The sequence below is a fragment of the Acomys minous genome (genome assembly GCF_964271855.1).
Source record: "Acomys minous genome assembly, chromosome: 5".
NCBI classification, from domain to species: Eukaryota; Metazoa; Chordata; class Mammalia; order Rodentia; family Muridae; genus Acomys; species Acomys minous.
Genome location: NC_140494.1, coordinates 83,555,733 through 83,573,436, shown reverse-complemented (window position 1 = coordinate 83,573,436; position 17,704 = coordinate 83,555,733). Strand labels below are relative to the sequence as shown.

At 50.2% G+C, this 17,704-nt stretch overlaps 1 protein-coding gene across 6 annotated transcripts in view; it reads left to right on the top strand.

The window, feature by feature from the left end:
- DNMT1 (DNA methyltransferase 1) overlaps positions 1-17,704 on the top strand; it is a 60,524-nt gene that overhangs the window by 33,447 nt on the left and 9,373 nt on the right. For all 6 annotated transcript variants that reach the window (XM_084783146.1, XM_084783145.1, XM_084783142.1 and 3 more), the window contains 17 exons: positions 202-283; positions 3,884-3,921; positions 4,207-4,252; positions 4,346-4,426; positions 4,503-4,612; positions 7,423-7,541; positions 7,746-7,838; positions 8,534-8,685; positions 9,337-9,524; positions 9,616-9,799; positions 11,931-12,028; positions 12,165-12,312; positions 13,996-14,111; positions 14,622-14,823; positions 14,897-15,036; positions 15,367-15,540; positions 17,092-17,310. In XM_084783146.1, the coding sequence (XP_084639272.1) occupies positions 202-283; positions 3,884-3,921; positions 4,207-4,252; positions 4,346-4,426; positions 4,503-4,612; positions 7,423-7,541; positions 7,746-7,838; positions 8,534-8,685; positions 9,337-9,524; positions 9,616-9,799; positions 11,931-12,028; positions 12,165-12,312; positions 13,996-14,111; positions 14,622-14,823; positions 14,897-15,036; positions 15,367-15,540; positions 17,092-17,310 (2,190 nt within the window). The remainder of the gene's footprint in view (positions 1-201; positions 284-3,883; positions 3,922-4,206; positions 4,253-4,345; positions 4,427-4,502; positions 4,613-7,422; positions 7,542-7,745; positions 7,839-8,533; positions 8,686-9,336; positions 9,525-9,615; positions 9,800-11,930; positions 12,029-12,164; positions 12,313-13,995; positions 14,112-14,621; positions 14,824-14,896; positions 15,037-15,366; positions 15,541-17,091; positions 17,311-17,704) is intronic.

Below are 17,704 nucleotides of genomic sequence, written 5' to 3'. Positions count from 1 at the left end.
AGTTCTAGGGATCCTCCTGTCTCTACCTCTCCAGCCCTGAGATTACAGGCTTGTGCCTGCTGTGCCAGCTTTATGTGGCCGCCGTGTTCAGGCTCAGGTCCTTACACCTGGAAGGCTCCGTAGGCCCTGGGCTGTTGCAGCCGCTGGTGTTCATTTGGTTTTTCAGAGCTAATGTTTGGCGTGTTCCTTGTTTACACACAGAGCTGCCAAACGGAGACCCACTGAAGCAGAATCAGAGCCGACAACTCCAGAGATTCCTGAGGACAGAGATGAAGATGAAAGGGTAAGCGATTGGCTCTTCTGTCCCTCACCCTAAAGAAAAATACGTTCTTGTATGTGTATGGGTGTTTTGCCTGTATGTATGTCTGTATACCACATTTGTGCACTGCCCACAGAAGCCGGAAGAGAGTGTCAGATCACCCGGAACTGCCTGTGGGTGCTAGGACTTGACCCTGGATCCTCTGAAAGACCAGCCAGTGTTCTTACTGAGCCAAATCTTCAGCTTTATCATTTTATTTTATTTAATGACAGGGTCTTGTGTACCCTAGGCTAACGTCAAATCCTGGAAGTTGGTTGCTTCATGCATACCATGGCACATGCACACCCAAGACAGACAAATGTAGTCTTAAAAATAGAGCGTATCTAGTCTGCTTCTCCAATCCTAGTCTTTGTGGGTTTGTTTGTATTGTTGAAACAAGGTCTCCTTTTTTTTCTTTATTTTTTTAAAAATTTATTTATTACACAGTATTTTGCCTGCATGTATACCTGCACACTAGAAGAGGGCATTAGATCACATTATAGATGGTTGGCTGTGAGCCACCATGTGGTTGCTGGGAATTGAACTCGGGACCTTTGGAAGATCAGCCAGTGCTCTTAACCTTTGAGCCATCTCCAGCCCCAAAACAAGGTCTCCTTATAAGTATAGCCTGGCATCTCCAGTGTTTGACACGGGTGTGTGTGCCATGTCAACTAGCTTCCTGTCTGCTGTTTTTTTTTTTTTTTTTTTATAGCATGAGCTGTAAAGATCTAGACTACAGCCAGGCCCAGTGGTGCACTCCTGGAATCCCAGCACTTGGGAGGCAGGTGGATCTGAGCTCTAGGACAGCCAGGGCTATACACAGACCAGCCCTATCTCAAAAAACAAAAACAATCGGGAGGCAGAGGCGGGCAGATTGATGTGAGTTCGAGGCCAGCCTGGTCTACAGAGGAGTCTAGGAAAGCCAGGGCTACACAGAGAAGCCCCATCTCAAAACAAAACAAACAACAACAACAACAAAGATACAGACTACATGCAATTATGTGCTACTTAATGACCTGAATGCGGTTCAAGAAATTAGTCATTGGGTGATTTTTTTTTTTTCCCCTAACAAGTAAAAACCATGACATACAGTTACGCTGATGTGGAAGTTGTGCTCAGCCGGGCTGTGCCTTGTGGAATGTGTCCTGTGGCCTTTCAGCTTCTTGACTGTCTCTTCTCTGGCCTACTTCTGCTGTTGGCCGCTCTCTAGGAGTTCTGGAGGCCGCCAGCCATTGGCCCCCATGACAAGGCTTCAGCCCAGCCTTTTCCACCATGAGCATCATCATATGGCCAGTGTGCTGTCTATACCTTCAGCCTTTCATATTTTGTCTTTTTTAAGTGTGAGAATGAGAGTCAGGGTTCTGTGCCTGCTAGGCAAGTGCTCGGTTACTGAGCCCCACACTGTTAATTCTATTTTTTTTTAAAAAGATTTATTTATTATGTGTACAACATTGTATCTACATGTCCTCTTCTGGGCTGCAGGTGTACACCAGATCTCACTATAGATGGTTGTGAACCACCGTGTGGTTGCTGAGAATTGAACTCAGGACCTTGGGAAGAGCAGCCCTTAACCTCTGAGCCATCTCTCCAGCCCTCACACCCTTAGTTCTTAGGTTTTGTTCTGTTTTTTGTTTTGTTTTGGGGTTTTATGTTTTGTTTTTTGAGATAGGGTTTCTCTGTGTATCCTTGACTGTCCTGGACTAGCTTTGTAGACCACGCTGGCTTAGAATTCACAGAAATCCTCCTGCCTCTGCCTCCCGAGTGCTAGGATTAAAGGTGTGCCCCACCATGCCTGGCTATAGCTCTAACCCAATGTATTTATTCTTTGTTTTTGGTTTTTTGAAACAAGGTCTTACTCTGTGGTCCAGGTTTATCTCAATCCCCCGTTTTATTGTACTGACTGCTGCAATATAGACGTGGGCCACCATACCTGCCTCTTTTAGTGTTACCTAAAACCGACCAGGAGCTGCAGGGTGCAAGAAGCTCGTTCTGTCCTTTGCCTGTTTGTGGGAATTTATCTGAAACTGTTGTTTCTGTGTGTAGCCTGTCTTGGCAGCTTGAGCCATATTCTCAATGCTTGAGGTAGTGTATGTATCGGGTCAACAAACCTCCATGGGGAGTTGCTAGTGAGGCCGCTCTTGGCCCTCTAGCCTGCACAAGGCTCTGGATTCTACACTCAGCAGTGTAGCAGGAGCAAAAAATGAGGCGAAAAGTTGAGAGGGAGCCAAATGTGGTGGAGATACGTCTGTGCTCAAAGCAGCACCCAGGACACAGAAGAAGTTTGTAGTCATAGTGAGCTCCAGGACAACCATCCAGTGGTACCATAGCTACAACCCCTGGTCCACTGTGCTTCCAGATGATCCACAAGAATCATGGTACCACCTCCCACGTTCCTCAGATCAGCCAACAGCTCGGCATTTGCAGGAGACAGGGCTAGCCAGGTCCAGAACCTGGGAAACCACAGTAGGACTGCATATGTGAAACACATAAGCTACATGACAATACTTGGTCAATGGTAGATTACAGATCTGACGGTTGACCTGTAATGGTCACTTAATGCTGCCATCTGTAAGTCCACTGATACTCACAATACTTTGTCTGTTTCTTATATGGTTCCTAAACTGTAGAAACAGCACAAAAGAAGCAGGGCATGGTGGCTCGTACCCATAAGTCCAGCATCAGGAGGCTGAGGCAAAAGGATCTAGAATTCAGTGTCAGCCTGGACTACATAGCCAGACAACTTTGAAAATAAAATTAAGACTGACTTGGACAGTTTCATGCGAGGGCAACTTGAAGGTTGCATACCAACTAACTTGACCACCCTTCCAACCAAGGGGCGTGCGTAAGAAGTCAAACAGTAGCACAGCTGCCAGACAGAGTACTGCTATGTCTGACTGCTTCTGTGAAAATCATCACCCAGGGTGTTCATGCCTCTGGAGCTAGGGTGCTTAGGGTGGGAGGGAAGTGAAGCCAAAGACCCCACAGATTGGGCATTGTAAGGGGAAGGGTCGCCAGGGTTCATTCCAGCGCCTTTACTTACTGTTTAAATTTGCTATTCTGAATCGGTCTCAAGAAACAAAACATAGCAAAGCCTTGTTAAGCCTCACTTACCTCCCTAAGGGCCTTGGCTCCTCATGTGTCCATGCTAAGGGTGGACTCATTTATTCTTTGTTTTTTGAGACAGGGTTTCTCTGTGTAGCCTTGGCTGTTTTGGAACTTGCTCTGTTGATGAGGATCTCAACAGCCTCAAACTCAGAGATCCGCCTACCTCTGCCTCCCTAGTGCTGGGATTAATAAAGGCTTGCACCATCACCACCTGAGCTTTTTTCAAACCCTTCAAACATTGTCTTGGCAAGTGTCCCAGACTGAGCTCCAACGTGCAGTCCTCCTGCCTTAGGCTTCTGAGTACTGGGCTTCGGGCAGACTTTTCGTGGGGTCAGGACACTGGCATGAATTGGCCTCTTTACCTCACCATAACCACCTTTCTCCCTGAATTCTGTGACAATCAACATATAGGAAGTTCTTAACCCTAAAGTGCGTCTAAGCCAAAGAGATGACTCTTTTTTTCTTGCTCTCTCTGTTTAGGAGGAGAAGAGGAGGAAAAAAAAGACACCTAAAGAATCGTAAGCACTTTACCTTTTCCATATAGAGCCGGTGATGGTGTTAGATCGTTCCAGAAAGAGGGGTGAGAGACGGCTGTTAGTGAACTGCCATGCTAACTAACCTTAGCTTTTTGTGGGTTTGGAGACCAAGGTACTGTGCTGCTTCTGCTGGGCACAGTGGTAGAGGACCCCTGAGACCCTCTGACAGTCACTGTGGTTAACTGGCACCAACATGCACAGAGTGGCAGGGCTGAGGTAGTGATGTCACATCGATGAAATTGCCAACAACCTTGTGCTTCCTTCCAGAGTACAGAAAAAAGCCGCTCGAAAAAAAGCACCGATGATCCCAAAGGTAAGGGCGCCTCCAGGAACTTGGCCGACAATAGCACAGTGGTTCCCAGATGTTGGAGAGCTGCCCTGAGGCCATACCTGTTCTTTGCCACAGATCAACCCACCACGGTGCCCCCAGTGCGGCCAGTACCTAGATGACCCTGATCTGAAGTACCAGCAGCACCCTCAGGATGCTGTGAGTCCCTCGCTCCATTTCCCTTCGATCCCCTGCCTCCTGGTACGCCCGTGTCTCACGGTCCCCTGTCCTTCAGGTGGATGAACCCCAGATGTTAACCAGCGAGAGACTGTCCATCTTTGAGTCCAACGAGTCTGGCTTTGAGAGCTATGAGGATTTTCCCATGCACAGGCTGACCTGCTTCAGGTAACCACCATGCTTGGCTGCCTGTGGTCATGTCCTGCTGGTAGGCACCCATATCCAGGGCATCTAAGTATAGTCCTTGGTCTTAAGCATGGACTCCTCAGGCTGTTTTCCCTTTGACAGTAACCAAGAAGCTGATTAAAGCTAGGTAGACGTCAGCCACAGGTATAAAATTTTGATACTGTTGGTTGGTTTTATTTTGTTTTTGTTTTAGACAGGGACTCTCTTACATACCCCAGCTGGCCTCCAGCTTGATTAGGTAGTCATGGATGACCTTGGACTTCTGGCCTTTGTGTGCTGGCGCTACCAGCTTGTATAGTGCTAGAGAGCCAGCCCAGACCTTCACTTATGCTAAGCCAAGCACTTTACCAGCTGAGCCAGGTTTCCAGCCCTGGTTTTTGGTTTTGTTTTTTGAGACAGGGCTTCTTTGTGTAGCCTTGACTGTCTTGGAACTAACTAGCTCGATCAGGCTGGCTGTGAACTCACAGCGATCCACCTGCCTCTGCCTCTCAAGTGCTGGGATTAAAGGTGTGCACCACCACTGCCCAACCTGGTTTTGTTTGGTGTAGGCTCAATTTGTTTTTATCAATTATATATTATTATGAACTTATTAAATGAGCCTACCTCTCTAACAACCCAACTAACCCAAACAATCAGAAAAGGATATTAAAAAACCCTACAATGAAACTTTAAGGATCTCAGTCCCTGGTGTAGTCAGCAGTATTTCAGCGGACCAGCAATTTTACCAAAGTTGCTGCTGGAACCAGGAGCAGCAGCTGGAACCTCAAGCCTCAGCTGGAGCCCAAAGCCTTGAAACTTTCCCTGGAGCAGTTCTCTTTAGGAGCCTCTTGAAATGCAGGGGTGAACAGCCAAAAACCAAGTCCCAACCAAAAGCCTCCTCTCTTGTTTTGGGCTCATATATATATTCTCTCAGTCTGCTCAAGGGTGTTTTTCACCAAGCTTGCCCACTAAGTAGTTAGACTTCTATGTGGAAAAACATGCTTATTATTTTTTCTTTATTTTATTTTTTTAAAAGATTTATTTATTACTTATACAGCATTCTGCCCACACGTGTGCCTGCCTACCACAAGAAGGCACCAGATCTCACTACAGGTGGTTGTGAGTCACCATGTGGCTGCTGGGAATTGAACTCGGGACCTTTGGAAGAACAGATGGTCCTCTTAACCTGTGAGCCATCTCTCCAGCCCTTATTATTTTTTCTTTTTGGAACTAGGACTCATGTAGCCCTGGCTAGAACTCTAGAAATTGACCAGGCTGGACTCAACTTGGATACACCTGCCTCGGCCTCCTCAGTACTAGGGTTAAAGGTGTGTGCCACCATGCCTGGTTCTAAGCCCAGCTTTGTCGTTGCTACTGTTGTAATAAGTTTCCACAGTTCTGGGCATAGAACCTAAGGGCCTCTTGCACGCTAGGCAGGCGATCTAACCCTGAGCCACGCCCCTATGTTTGCTTTTCTGTGGTTGGTGCAGCTCCATATGTTCAATCTTTAGCCTGCTCCATTTTGAAGCTTATCCTTATGCTCACACAAGGATCAGCTCTGTGCAGGGGGCCACAGACGTAGCAACATAGACGACCAGTGTGAGCTCTCAGACATTTGGACACTTGTGACCCAAAACCACTTTGGATCTGAGTTTTTCAATATTTCCATGTATATCACAGGGTGTCCTGGGATCCACATCTCGGCATGACACTCACTAGGGTTTAGGTGCACCTCGTAGACACAACCTGGAGAGGAACCTCTAGCTTGGCTGCTTTGGAGCAACCTGTCCAGACCAGGCTAACTGAATTTTTGGTGATCCTCCTACCTCTGCCTTTCAAGTGCTGAGTTACAGGCGTGCCCCACCATATATATCTCTTGAGTCACCTTTGTTTGGAAGGGTCAAAACAGCAATTCCCATGTGCGTCATGCTCATACTGGGATTGTGGGCTTCGGGGTTAGTAGTGCTCAGCCTAACAGCTCATGAGGGAAGCCTGGGGAGCAGAGAAATGGGAGGAGCAAGGTTGTGGTCAGAATGAAGGCCTGACATGAAGAAGGCCTTAGCGTGACGGCCGGTGGGGCACTGGGAGGAGGTAGAGGCCACAGTGGCTGGTGGAGAAGCAGGGCCAGGCTGTGACTGGGCTGGGACATACAAGTTTCTCTGGGGTCCCCTCAGGAACACCCATTGACATCCCAATAGGTGTTTCTGGGTGGTCTTTCACGTTGAACCCACAGTGGGCTGGAGTTCCTAGGGCCACTTGGATCATGATCCCTGAGTGTGTCTGTGGCAGTACTCGCTACAAGTTGGAGCACTGATTCCCATAAAGTATACTGTCAGCCAGTGATCTCGAGAGCCAGGCCTTAATATGCAGGAGACCTCTGAGGGACAGTTAAAGCTTGCCTGGAGAAAGCGTCAGCTGTGAGAGAGCTGAGGCCAGGCTTCCTGCTCTTCACTCGCTATACAGCCTTCTTTCAGGTAGGGGAAGATGCTGAGGGCGTGCAGCCCTTGTGATGGAAGCCAACGTCCGTAAGGTACTGGAGAGGTGACTGACGCAGCAGTCAACTCCAGTCTGGCTCCTGATACCTATGTAGGGCAGCTCACAGCCACCCACTTACAATTCCAACCTCAGAGGAATCCTCCAGCTGCTCGCTGTGTGCACTTGACGTGCAAGAGTGAGTGAGTGATGGGCAGTGTTGTTGGCAAACACATCGCTGAGCCCAGAGCCTTACTTAATCTGCTAGCCTTGAGTCCGGCAGTGATGTGTGGCCCTCTGTGTTGGGCTGGGTGGTAACTCGATGTTTGTTCCCTGCCTAGCGTGTATTGCAGTCGAGGTCACCTGTGTCCTGTCGACACGGGTCTAATTGAGAAGAACGTTGAACTCTACTTTTCTGGTGTTGCCAAAGCAATTTATGATGAAAACCCATCTGTGGAAGGTACGTGGAATGTTCCAAGGCGGGTTGTTTCGAGAAGTAAGCAGATTTAGCCATGGGGTACTGATTCTCTCTCGTGGGAGAGCTTGAAGTTCGGCCGTTAACTGAGCACAGTGGCCCTGAAGAGAGGCAGCGCGCTGGCTGGGGATGTGAGCTGTGGGTCACCGTGTGTAGTCTTCCTGTTATGGAGAGACCTTTTTTCCACAGGTGGTGTTAATGGCAAAAATCTCGGGCCAATCAATGAGTGGTGGATCACTGGCTTTGATGGTGGAGAAAAGGCGCTCATTGGCTTCAGCACCTGTGAGTATCTGCCCGGCCACAGGGTCCTAGAGCCTCCTGCCTGTCTGGGCTTGTTGGGCTTTATGGGGAGGTCTCATGAGGCCTGAGGAGGATCTGGTGGCCTGTGTTCATCATGACTGGCCTGGAAGCCGGACCTCCAGTTGTCAAGTGCTTACAATCTGAGTGGTTCCAAGTCTAAGCTAGGTCCCCGGCAGGCTCAGGTGGAGCCAGCTAATGGAGAAGTTGTGCTCTTGGAGTTTGGTTGTGGGTTTTTGTTGGGTTGGTTTGGTTTTTAGGTTGTAGAACAAATTTTAGATTGTTCTGGAAGCTCAGAAGACCCATGCTAGCCCTGTGGTCTAGTGAGTGTGTGCACCATAGCATGCACGAGGGTCGAGGACAACTGGTAGGCTTGCTTTTCTCCCTCTTCCATGTGAGTCCCTAGGGTCAAACTCAGGTTGTCAGGCCCTCGTCTGCTGAGCCGTCTCACCGGCCCTGAAGGTGTATTAGCTGCTGGACCTAGCAGATACCTGTTGTCCTAGCTACTCAGGAGGCTGAGCAGTTCAGGGTTAGGTGAGGCAACATGACAAGACCCCGTTACTTAAACCAAACAGCCATCTGCATAAAAAACATGCTGGAGGGACTGCAGATGCTACTGCTCTAACTAGAGTGATATTCCCTCCATGTTCTTTAAAAATCAAGTCCTGTGTCCTTCCCAGCATTTGCAGAATACATTCTGATGGAACCCAGCCCAGATTATGCACCGATATTTGGGCTGATGCAGGAGAAAATTTACATCAGCAAGATTGTGGTTGAGTTCCTGCAGGGCAATCCTCACGCTGTCTATGAAGACCTGATCAATAAGATCGAGGTGAGAGCTCTGCCTTCTGTGTTATGGTTTTGGATCCACATACATACAACATGCTAGAAAAAACCTAGAGTCAGCAGACCCTTCCGCTAGCTACCACTAAAAGTTTGTTTTTGTTTGTATTTTGAGACAGGGTCTCTCTGTGTTAGACTTGGCTGTCCTGGACTTACTTTGTAGACCAGACTGGCCTTGAACTCAGAGATCTGCCTGCCTCTGTCTCCCGAGAGCTGGGTAATGAGAGAGTTTTGATAAAAGACTAATGAAATAGGCCTGGAGGCATGGCTCAGTTATAGAGCCCCTGCCTAAAATCCCCCCAGTGAGGGGCTCGGGGCATGGTGACACATTCATTGCTTGCCTAACGTGCATGAAGTACTAGAGTCTCCCTTCTCAGTGTTACAAGGAACCAAAATATTAGAACTATCTCATCGTGGGCTAGAGATATGGCTCAGAGGTTAAGAGCACCGGCTGCTCTTCCAAAGGTCCTGAGTTCAATTCCCAGCAACCACATGGTGGCTCATGACCATCTATAGTGAGATCTGTGCCATCTTCTGTCACGCACGTAAGTGTACATGCAGGTAGAGCACTATATACATAATAAATAAATAAATCTTTTTTTTTTTAATCTGATCTTTTTTTTTTTCTTCCCCCACAAAGACCACTGTCCCTCCTCCTGCCCTTAACCTGAACCGGTTCACAGAGGACTCCCTCCTACGCCATGCCCAGTTTGTGGTGAACCAGGTTGAGAGTTACGATGATGCCAAGGATACCGATGAGACACCCATCTTCTTGTCTCCCTGTATGAGAGCCCTGATCAACTTGGCTGGGGTCACCCTGGGGCAGAGGTAAGGGCGCAGCAAGAATCAAACGAGAGGCTGAGGCCAAAGGAGGGCAACCTCCTGTTTGGCCCCCTAAGATGGCGATCCTCTCTCTCAGGCGAGCCGAGAGGCGCAACATCAGCAAACACTCTGCCAAGGCGAAGGACAAAGGGCCTACAAAAGCAACCACCACCAAGTTGGTCTACCAGATCTTTGACACTTTCTTCTCAGAGCAGATTGAGAAAGATGACAAGGAGGACAAGGAGAATGCCTTTAAGCGCCGCCGGTGTGGCGTCTGTGAGGTGAGTGGGCCTAGCCATGCCCCCGTGCCATCGCTAGCTCTAACTCCTCAGATGTGGAGAAGAGGAGTCAGTGCTCTGGGGAGTTGTGTGCCTTGAGGAACAGACGGACAGACCCTGGACACTCTTGCTTGCTCACTTCAACCCTATCTGTTGGCTGCAGAGCCTGAGTTTCCATGAGAGATGTTAGCTCTGCCTCCATGAACTGTGCGTACTGAGAGACGGCTGGCCCCAGAGCTGCCTCCCAGGGCACATTCCCTGGGAGTCTGTCTAGAACTTCCACAGAGGTACATTTTTCTCTCAGCGTAGATTTGTGCCAGTATGAAGGCCGTGACTTGGGTCTTGTCCAGCTTGGGGGGGGGGGGCCTGGAAGTCTGAATCCTCCAAGCTCATTCTTCCAAGAGCTGGGTTTCTGTAAAATTCTGCCACCACACTTGGCTCTTGTGAATCTTTTTCATATAGATAGCCTCGGAGTCAACCGACATCACATTAAAAAAAAAAAAAAACAAACAGAACCTCAAAGAAATGTGATTAAGCTATACAAGGAGGCACAGGCCCGTGACCCTGGCACTTGAGAAGTAGAGGTCGGATGGAAGGTCAGGATGTCAAGGCTATTCTCAGTTACATAGTGAGTTTGAGGTCAGCCTGGGCTACCGCGGCCAAAAAAATGAGAGAATGAGTTTATCTTCTGACCCACAGCCTTCACGTGCACACATGTTCTGAGACAGCTGTGTAGACAAGATTGGCCTAAACTGCTGGTGCGCCTTCATCTGCTTCCCGAGTGCTGCATGGCCATGCCCAGGCCTGTGACGTCAGTGTGTCCTGGCACCAGCTCACAGGGGCTCACCAGGCCTGTGACATCAGTGTGTCCTGGCACCAGCTCACAGGGGCTCACCAGGCCTGTGATGTCAGTGTGTCCTGGCACCAGCTCACAGGGGCTCACCAGGCCTGTGATGTCAGTGTGTCCTGGTACCAGCTCCCAGGCTCACCTTGTTTTAGGCTGTACAGGGCACTTGGACATCTGCGGGCTTCGAATGGGAGAGAAAACTTCTATGTGCCGTTCTTTTTTTCTTTTCTTTCTTTCTTTCTTTTTTTTCCGAGACAGGGTTTCTCTGTCCTGGACTCAGCTTTGTAGACCAGGCTGGCCTCGAACTCACAGCGATCCACATGCCTCTGCCTCCCAAGTGCTAGATTAAAGGCATGTGCCACCACCAGGACAGCTAGGGCTATTTTCTTCAGAGGAAGTTACCCTAATGCTGTGACACAGGACTTGGGTGTATTTTGGTATGTTTTTACAGCTTACTGTTTGGCCTTCCCTTGGGTGCAGTAGAGCCTGGCTGGTCTCCACGCCCCACAGTAGCGTCTGCTGTCCCCTGGCAGCCCTCCACAGATGCCCTGTTCTCACTCTTCAGCTGTTCCTCAGGGTCCTTGTATCCAGTGCTTATGCCTTTTAGAGTTTGTGTGTGTTTGTTTTTTGAACAAGCAAGCTGGATGCTTGGTAGCCCCATTTGATTATTTTGTTCTCGTGCCCTGTCGTATTTGGTTGTCCATACTGGTCCTCAGTGACTGGTGGGAACACTGGCTCTGTGACACCTCAGCAGAGCTTGTGAGTTTCTAGGGTACCCTCAGCACCTCCGAATTCTCAGATGCAGACATTCCTTCCCTAAGGGGATAGTGTGGCTGTGGTACCTGTGTGTATCCTTTGTGGGCAGCTGGATGACTTGATACCTAGTACAAGTTAAGGCTGTGTGTGGTTACTTAGGGAACGGGTGAGAAAGGCTGTCAGTGTTCAGCATAAATACAATTAGTGAAGGCGTGTGGTGTGAAAATCAGAACTCTGGCTGGGTTTTTCTGCATTTTTGTGGGTTTTGGGTGCCAAGCCAGCCTTGAGCATGTGTATTTTTTGAAAGTTCCTGGGCTGGGTGTGGTGCCACATGCCTTTAATCCCAGCACTTAGGAGGTCAAGGCAGGAGCATCTCTGAGTTTGAGGCCAGCCTGGTCTGGTCTACGCAGTGAGTTCCAGGACAGCTAGAGCTATGTAGAAAGACTTTGTCTTCAAACCAAACCAAACAAACAAAAAAATGAAAGTTCCTAGTTGAATTGGTGACTGATTGACCCTCTTAATATTTTTCAGGTCTGTCAGCAGCCTGAGTGTGGAAAGTGCAAGGCGTGCAAGGATATGGTTAAGTTTGGTGGCACTGGGCGGAGCAAACAGGCTTGCCTCAAGAGGAGGTAGGCTATGCTGTGTTCTGCTCAGTTAGCACAGGCCAGGGTGGCTAAAGCAAGTGTGCCGTGCAGTGTCCTTCCACGTGGTATGGAGCTAGCAAGATGCTTTTCCCTGGGGCTGACAGCCATGTGCACTTGGCAGGTGTCCCAATTTGGCCATGAAGGAGGCAGATGATGATGAGGAAGCTGAAGATGACATCCCAGAGGTGCCATCGCCCAAAAAGATGCACCAAGGGAAGAAAAAGAAACAGAACAAGGACCGCATCTCCTGGCTTGGACAGCCCATGAGGGTGAGGCCCCTGCCTCTTGCATGCCGCTGGAGCCGGAAGACTAGCTGCTGGCTCACTTGGGAGAGGAGCGCAGGGCCTCAGGCACGCTAGGCTAGATAGAGCTCTATAGCTGGCCCATACTTCAGCCCCTCCCTTGTAAATCCTGAGCTGCATCTGTAGCCCAGGCAGCCTATACATTTTACGATGCTCCATTTATTTCTACCTCCCAAGCGCTAAGCCGAGTGCTGCCATGTCAGGTGTTTTCTCCTTTTTTTTTTTTTTCTTTTTTTTTTTTTAAGTAAAAATAATATAAGCCTGGCAGTGGTGGTGCGTGCCTTTAATCCCTGCACTCAGGAGGCGGAGGCAGACATCTCAAAGTGCTAGGCTAACCCAATCTACAGAGTGTGTTCTACGGTAGCCAAGGCCAGGGAAAGGCATTCCTTTAGATGCTTTGTTTTGTTTTGGAGTTAGGATCTCACTGTATAGCTCAGGGTGGGTTAGAACTTAATTTTTCTTTTTCTTTCTTTTTCTTTTCTTTCTTTTTTTTTTTTTAATTTTTTATCTTTTGAGACAGTTTCTCTGTGTAGCCTTAGCTGTCGCCTTAGCTGTCCTGCACTCACTTTGTAGACCAGGCTGGCTTCCAACTCACAGCAATTCACCTGCCTCTGCCTCCCAAGTGCTGGGATTACAGGCGTGCACCGCTGCTCCCGGCTCTTAATTTTTATTTTCCTTAACTTTTTTTTTTTTTTTTTGAGACAAGGTCTCTCTGTGTAGCCTTGGCTGTCCTAGTCTCACTTTGTAGACCAGGCTGGCCTCGAACTCACAGCGAGATCTACCAGCTCTGCCTCCTGAGTGTTGGGATTAAAGGCGTGCGCCACCATGCCCGGCCCTTCATTAACTTTTTTACACTTCTCATATGTAGATGATTGTTCTGTCTACATGCATGCGTGTGCACCACATGCATTATATCTGGTGCCCACAAAGGTCAGAAGATAATGGAGTCACCTGGGTGGCTGTGAGCCACTGTGCGTGCTGGGACTTGAACCCAGGTTCGCTGTAAGAACACTGAGTACTCTTCATGCTGAGCCATCTCTATACTTGCTGGGCTGAAAATCTTGATAGTTTTTTAGCCTTTCAAGTGTTAGGATTACATGTGCTACAAACCTCAGCAGCTGATTTTTTTTTTTTTAAACTGTAGCTCTGGCTGGCCTAGAACTCGGTGTAGACTGGGTAGGCCTGCCTGTGCCTCCAGAGTGCTGGGGTTAAAGGTGTGTGCCATATACGCCTGGCTTTTCTCTTAATTGTATTACATTTATTTGTGGATGCACCCTCATGCCACAGCATGGGTGTGAGTGTCAGAGCCAACTTGTATGAGTCACTTCTTTCTCTCCCCTCCCCCCCACCCCCCTTTGCAGGTCCTAGAGACCAAGCTCGGGTCATCTGGCTTTGAGGCAAGCTCCTGTGCCCACCGAGCCACCTCATTGGCCCTTATGACTTCATAAAATCACAAGTCATGTTTTTATTTTTTTAGGGTTGCTGGGGATGGAGCCCAGACCCTTGTACCTGTTAAGTGCTCTTGCGCTGCTGACCCACACAGCCTTTAGTCCCAAGTTATTTTCATAGGAAGTTAGGGAGAGCCACCCGGGGAGGCCAGCGAGAAGCGGGGACGTGACTGTCCCCTGAGCTCCAGCGCCTTGGTTTCAGATTGAAGAGAAGAGAACGTACTATCGGAAGGTGTGCATCGACGAAGAGACCCTGGAGGTGGGGGACTGCGTCTCCGTCATTCCAGATGATTCCTCCAAGCCGCTGTATCTGGCCAGGTGTGTGCCTTCCTTCTGCCAGACTTGAGAGCTTGCTTTTCCACTTGAACACCTGAAGTCCTGATAGTTTTGATTTAAAAGAATGCCTTTTTTCCCTCGCGCGTGTGCGTGCTCTTTTCTTTTGGCACCTCATGTAGGCACCAAATGTAGTTTTGTGTTTTTGTTTTTCTTTTCTCCCATTTGCTACTTTGTGTGGGTTCTTTGCGGGTTCTCCTAGCTGTCTCCTAACAGTACCTTCTCTGGCTCAGCTCAGCGTATCCTGGCTCAACTGTCAACAGCTGCCTTCTCTGCCCCTATTCTCCTCTCTCAGCCTCTGCTATTCCCAGAAGTCCAAGAGCCAACCAACACTGAAAGTCATAGGGTCCTTTAAAGGGCCAGGCACACTAAGCCACACTGCATTTCCCAGTTTGGGCCAGAATGAAACCAAAAGATACAGCTGACGTCTGTGTGGTCAGGCTCCGCTGGTTACGTGAGATGTCTGCTTCCTGTCTTGCCTTGCTGCTCCTGCAGGGTCACAGCGCTGTGGGAAGACAAGAATGGGCAGATGTTCCACGCACACTGGTTCTGTGCCGGCACAGACACAGTCCTTGGAGCCACCTCTGACCCCCTGGAGCTGTTCCTGGTGGGCGAGTGTGAAGATATGCAGCTTTCCTACATCCACAGCAAGGTCAAGGTCATCTACAAAGCGCCCTCCAAAACCTGGGCCATGGAGGTGAGTGCCTCCGCTCATCCACGTACTCTGTGCCACTGTGAGAGCCCGGGCTGAAACGTCTTCATTTGCACAGGGAGGCCTGGACCCTGAGACCGTGCTGCCTGGGGCTGAGGATGATGGCAAGACGTATTTCTACCAGCTCTGGTACAACCAGGACTACGCACGGTTTGAATCCCCTCCCAAGACCCAGCCGACGGAGGACAACAAGCACAAGTGAGTGTGGGAGCCAGTTCTGCGCTGCGAGTCACCCCCACACACCCCCAACCCCGGCTCCAGCCTCCCTGGCTGCAGCTGTTTAAGATGTGGACCGCCTGGTGCTGGGTTGTAACCCTGGGCCTGCGTGTGCTGGCTGACCACCCTGCTGTAGATGTGCACAGCCTCTGGCTTGTTAGCCAGTGTTAGTTGCTGTGTTTGGGCTGTGTTCCCCAAGAACTCTTCAGAGTGTGGACATAAAAGACACAAAGGACGGGATTTCAGTGACTGCTACAGTCGCCATTCTGTCCCTTCTGAGCTTTGAGTTCCTTCTGCCCTTGGCCTCTGCAGGTTCTGCCTGTCTTGCATCCGGCTGGGGGAGCTGAGACATAAGGAGATGCCCAAGGTCCTGGAACAGCTTGATGAGGCAGATGGCCGGATCCGCTGCAGCTCCATCACCAAGAATGGTGTTGTCTACAGGCTGGGTGACAGCGTGTACCTGCCTCCTGAGGCCTTTGCCTTCAAGTGAGTGTCCCGTGTTCCACGCCAGTCAGCTGGCTCTGTGATGCTCCCGGCTGCTCCCCTTAAGCCAGTGTTTAGCCCATCACACTGGCTTCTGGTGAGAAATTGATACCTAATGGCTGCACTTGAGTTCCAGAGCTGTTAGCTCTCCACTACTATAACAAAATGCCTGATGCAGTTGAATTGTCATGAAGGAAGGTTGCCGTCTACTGGCTCATAAGTTTGAATGTTCCAGTACAAGTGGCAGATTTGTCATTCTAGACCTCTGAGGGCAACAGAGCTCATGTCGCCTCCTGGCCACAGAGCAAAAAGAAGAGGCTCTGTTGCCACCATCCCCAGGGACTTTCCTCTAGGTCTCACCTTGTAAAGGCCCTGTCGCTGATAATGCTCCTCTGGGGACCCAGCCTTTCAGCATCTGAACTGCAGCAGTCTGAGCTGCGAGGGGGCAGGGGGCTGGGTGAGACAGTGTTCCTGCCTCAGCTCTGCCTCTGAGCTGCTGGGAGGCCTCAGGCGCATGCGTCCTCCCTGAAGCTGATGGGGGCTTGGCCGCCAAAACTCGAAGGTCTGAGCCAGTACACCCAGGGCCTGCTTAAGGAGATTGTTTACTGTGAACAGATTGGCTTGGACTCTGCATGTCAGGTGCCAGAACATCATCCCCTCCAACCTCCATCCGCTCTGCACCCTCAGCACCAGCTGGAATTGCAGCTCGTGTTTTCCCAGCACAGCTCAGTGCCTAGACTCGACAACTCATTCCCTAGTGTCCAGTGTAACCACAGCCCCCAAATTCAGCTTCATTGCTTTGACTCATGGAGCTAGGGATGGCGGGATGGTGCCTCCGCCCGGTGGTGTTGAGTGTATTACCCAGTCTCACAGCGGTTGTCTTTGCTGTCCTCTATGGGTTGCTCCCTGTGGTGTCGGCTACCAGGTAGAAGCACGGTAGGTGGACCACACAGGTGCTCAGGGGTGCCTCTGGGACTAGAGCAGACTCTGGAGGCAACTGCTAGGCGATGGGAGCCAGGCTGGACAACCAGCTTTGCCACAGGCTGGACCAGATTCAGGCTTCCTCAGACCCCATCCTTCAGCATCACTTAGCATCACACTTAACATCTGCGCTCCATAGTCAGGACATGAAGATCGTGCCACAGTGAGCGCCCGCAAGGCACAAAGGCCTTCTCAGAGCCCAGGGCTGCTTTCCTGGCTGACACCTGGGAAGGTGCTCCTGCATGCTCTCAGAAGCTGCTCTCCTTCTAGTGAAGTGTTCTCCCCCCCTCCCCCCCTCCCCCCCTCCTGTGACGTTTCAGCCTGTTTTGTTGACAGGACCTTGTCACATACCAGTAAGTTCAAGATGCCACGCATGGCCGGGAGACAGGTCCAGGTGGGCCTGAAACTCAGTAGGTCTCCCAAGCTTGCCTGGAGCTCTGGCCCTCCTGTGTCAGTCAGTCTCCCAGTGGTATTTGGCTTGTGATGAGGAGTCGCCTCGCTCCAGCCTGTCATCTGGACTCTGGCGCCCCGAGCTCAGCTGTGTCCTTGGTAACTCTTCCTCCCTCTGTGCAGCATCAAGCTGGCTAGCCCTATGAAACGCTCCAAGAAGGAGCCGGTGAACGAGGACCTGTACCCTGAGCACTACCGCAAGTACTCGGACTACATCAAGGGGAGCAACCTCGATGCTCCAGAGCCCTACCGCATCGGCCGGATAAAAGAGATCCACTGTGGCAAGAAGAATGGCAAGGCCAACGAGGCAGACATCAAGATCAGGCTCAACAAGTTCTACAGGTGGGTGTGGGTTCTACCTGCTGGTACCCCTTTCCAGAAGGTTCTGCTGGTGGAGGCAGCTGCTTCTAGTTATCCCGAGGGCACGGGTGTATTGGCACAGTTGTGGCTTTCAGGGTTGGGTGTGGATACTGGGAAGCCTGTGTCTGGCAAAGGCCAAAAGCTACAGTGTCAGGGAGGGTGTCCTGGGTTGTCTGGGTCCCTTTGTCTGGCCTCCCATCGCCCTCCAGTCCTTCTGCCCCGTGCCTGCCTTGCTGCCTCTGGGATTTCTGTTTTTCAGCTCTTGGGTTAACTCGACATACCCCACTCCCATCTCCCATCTTGGGCTTCTTTGTTGTTTGAGAATAGTTTTCAGCCGGTTGACAAAGGCAGGCGGACCTCTGCAAGTTTGAGGCCA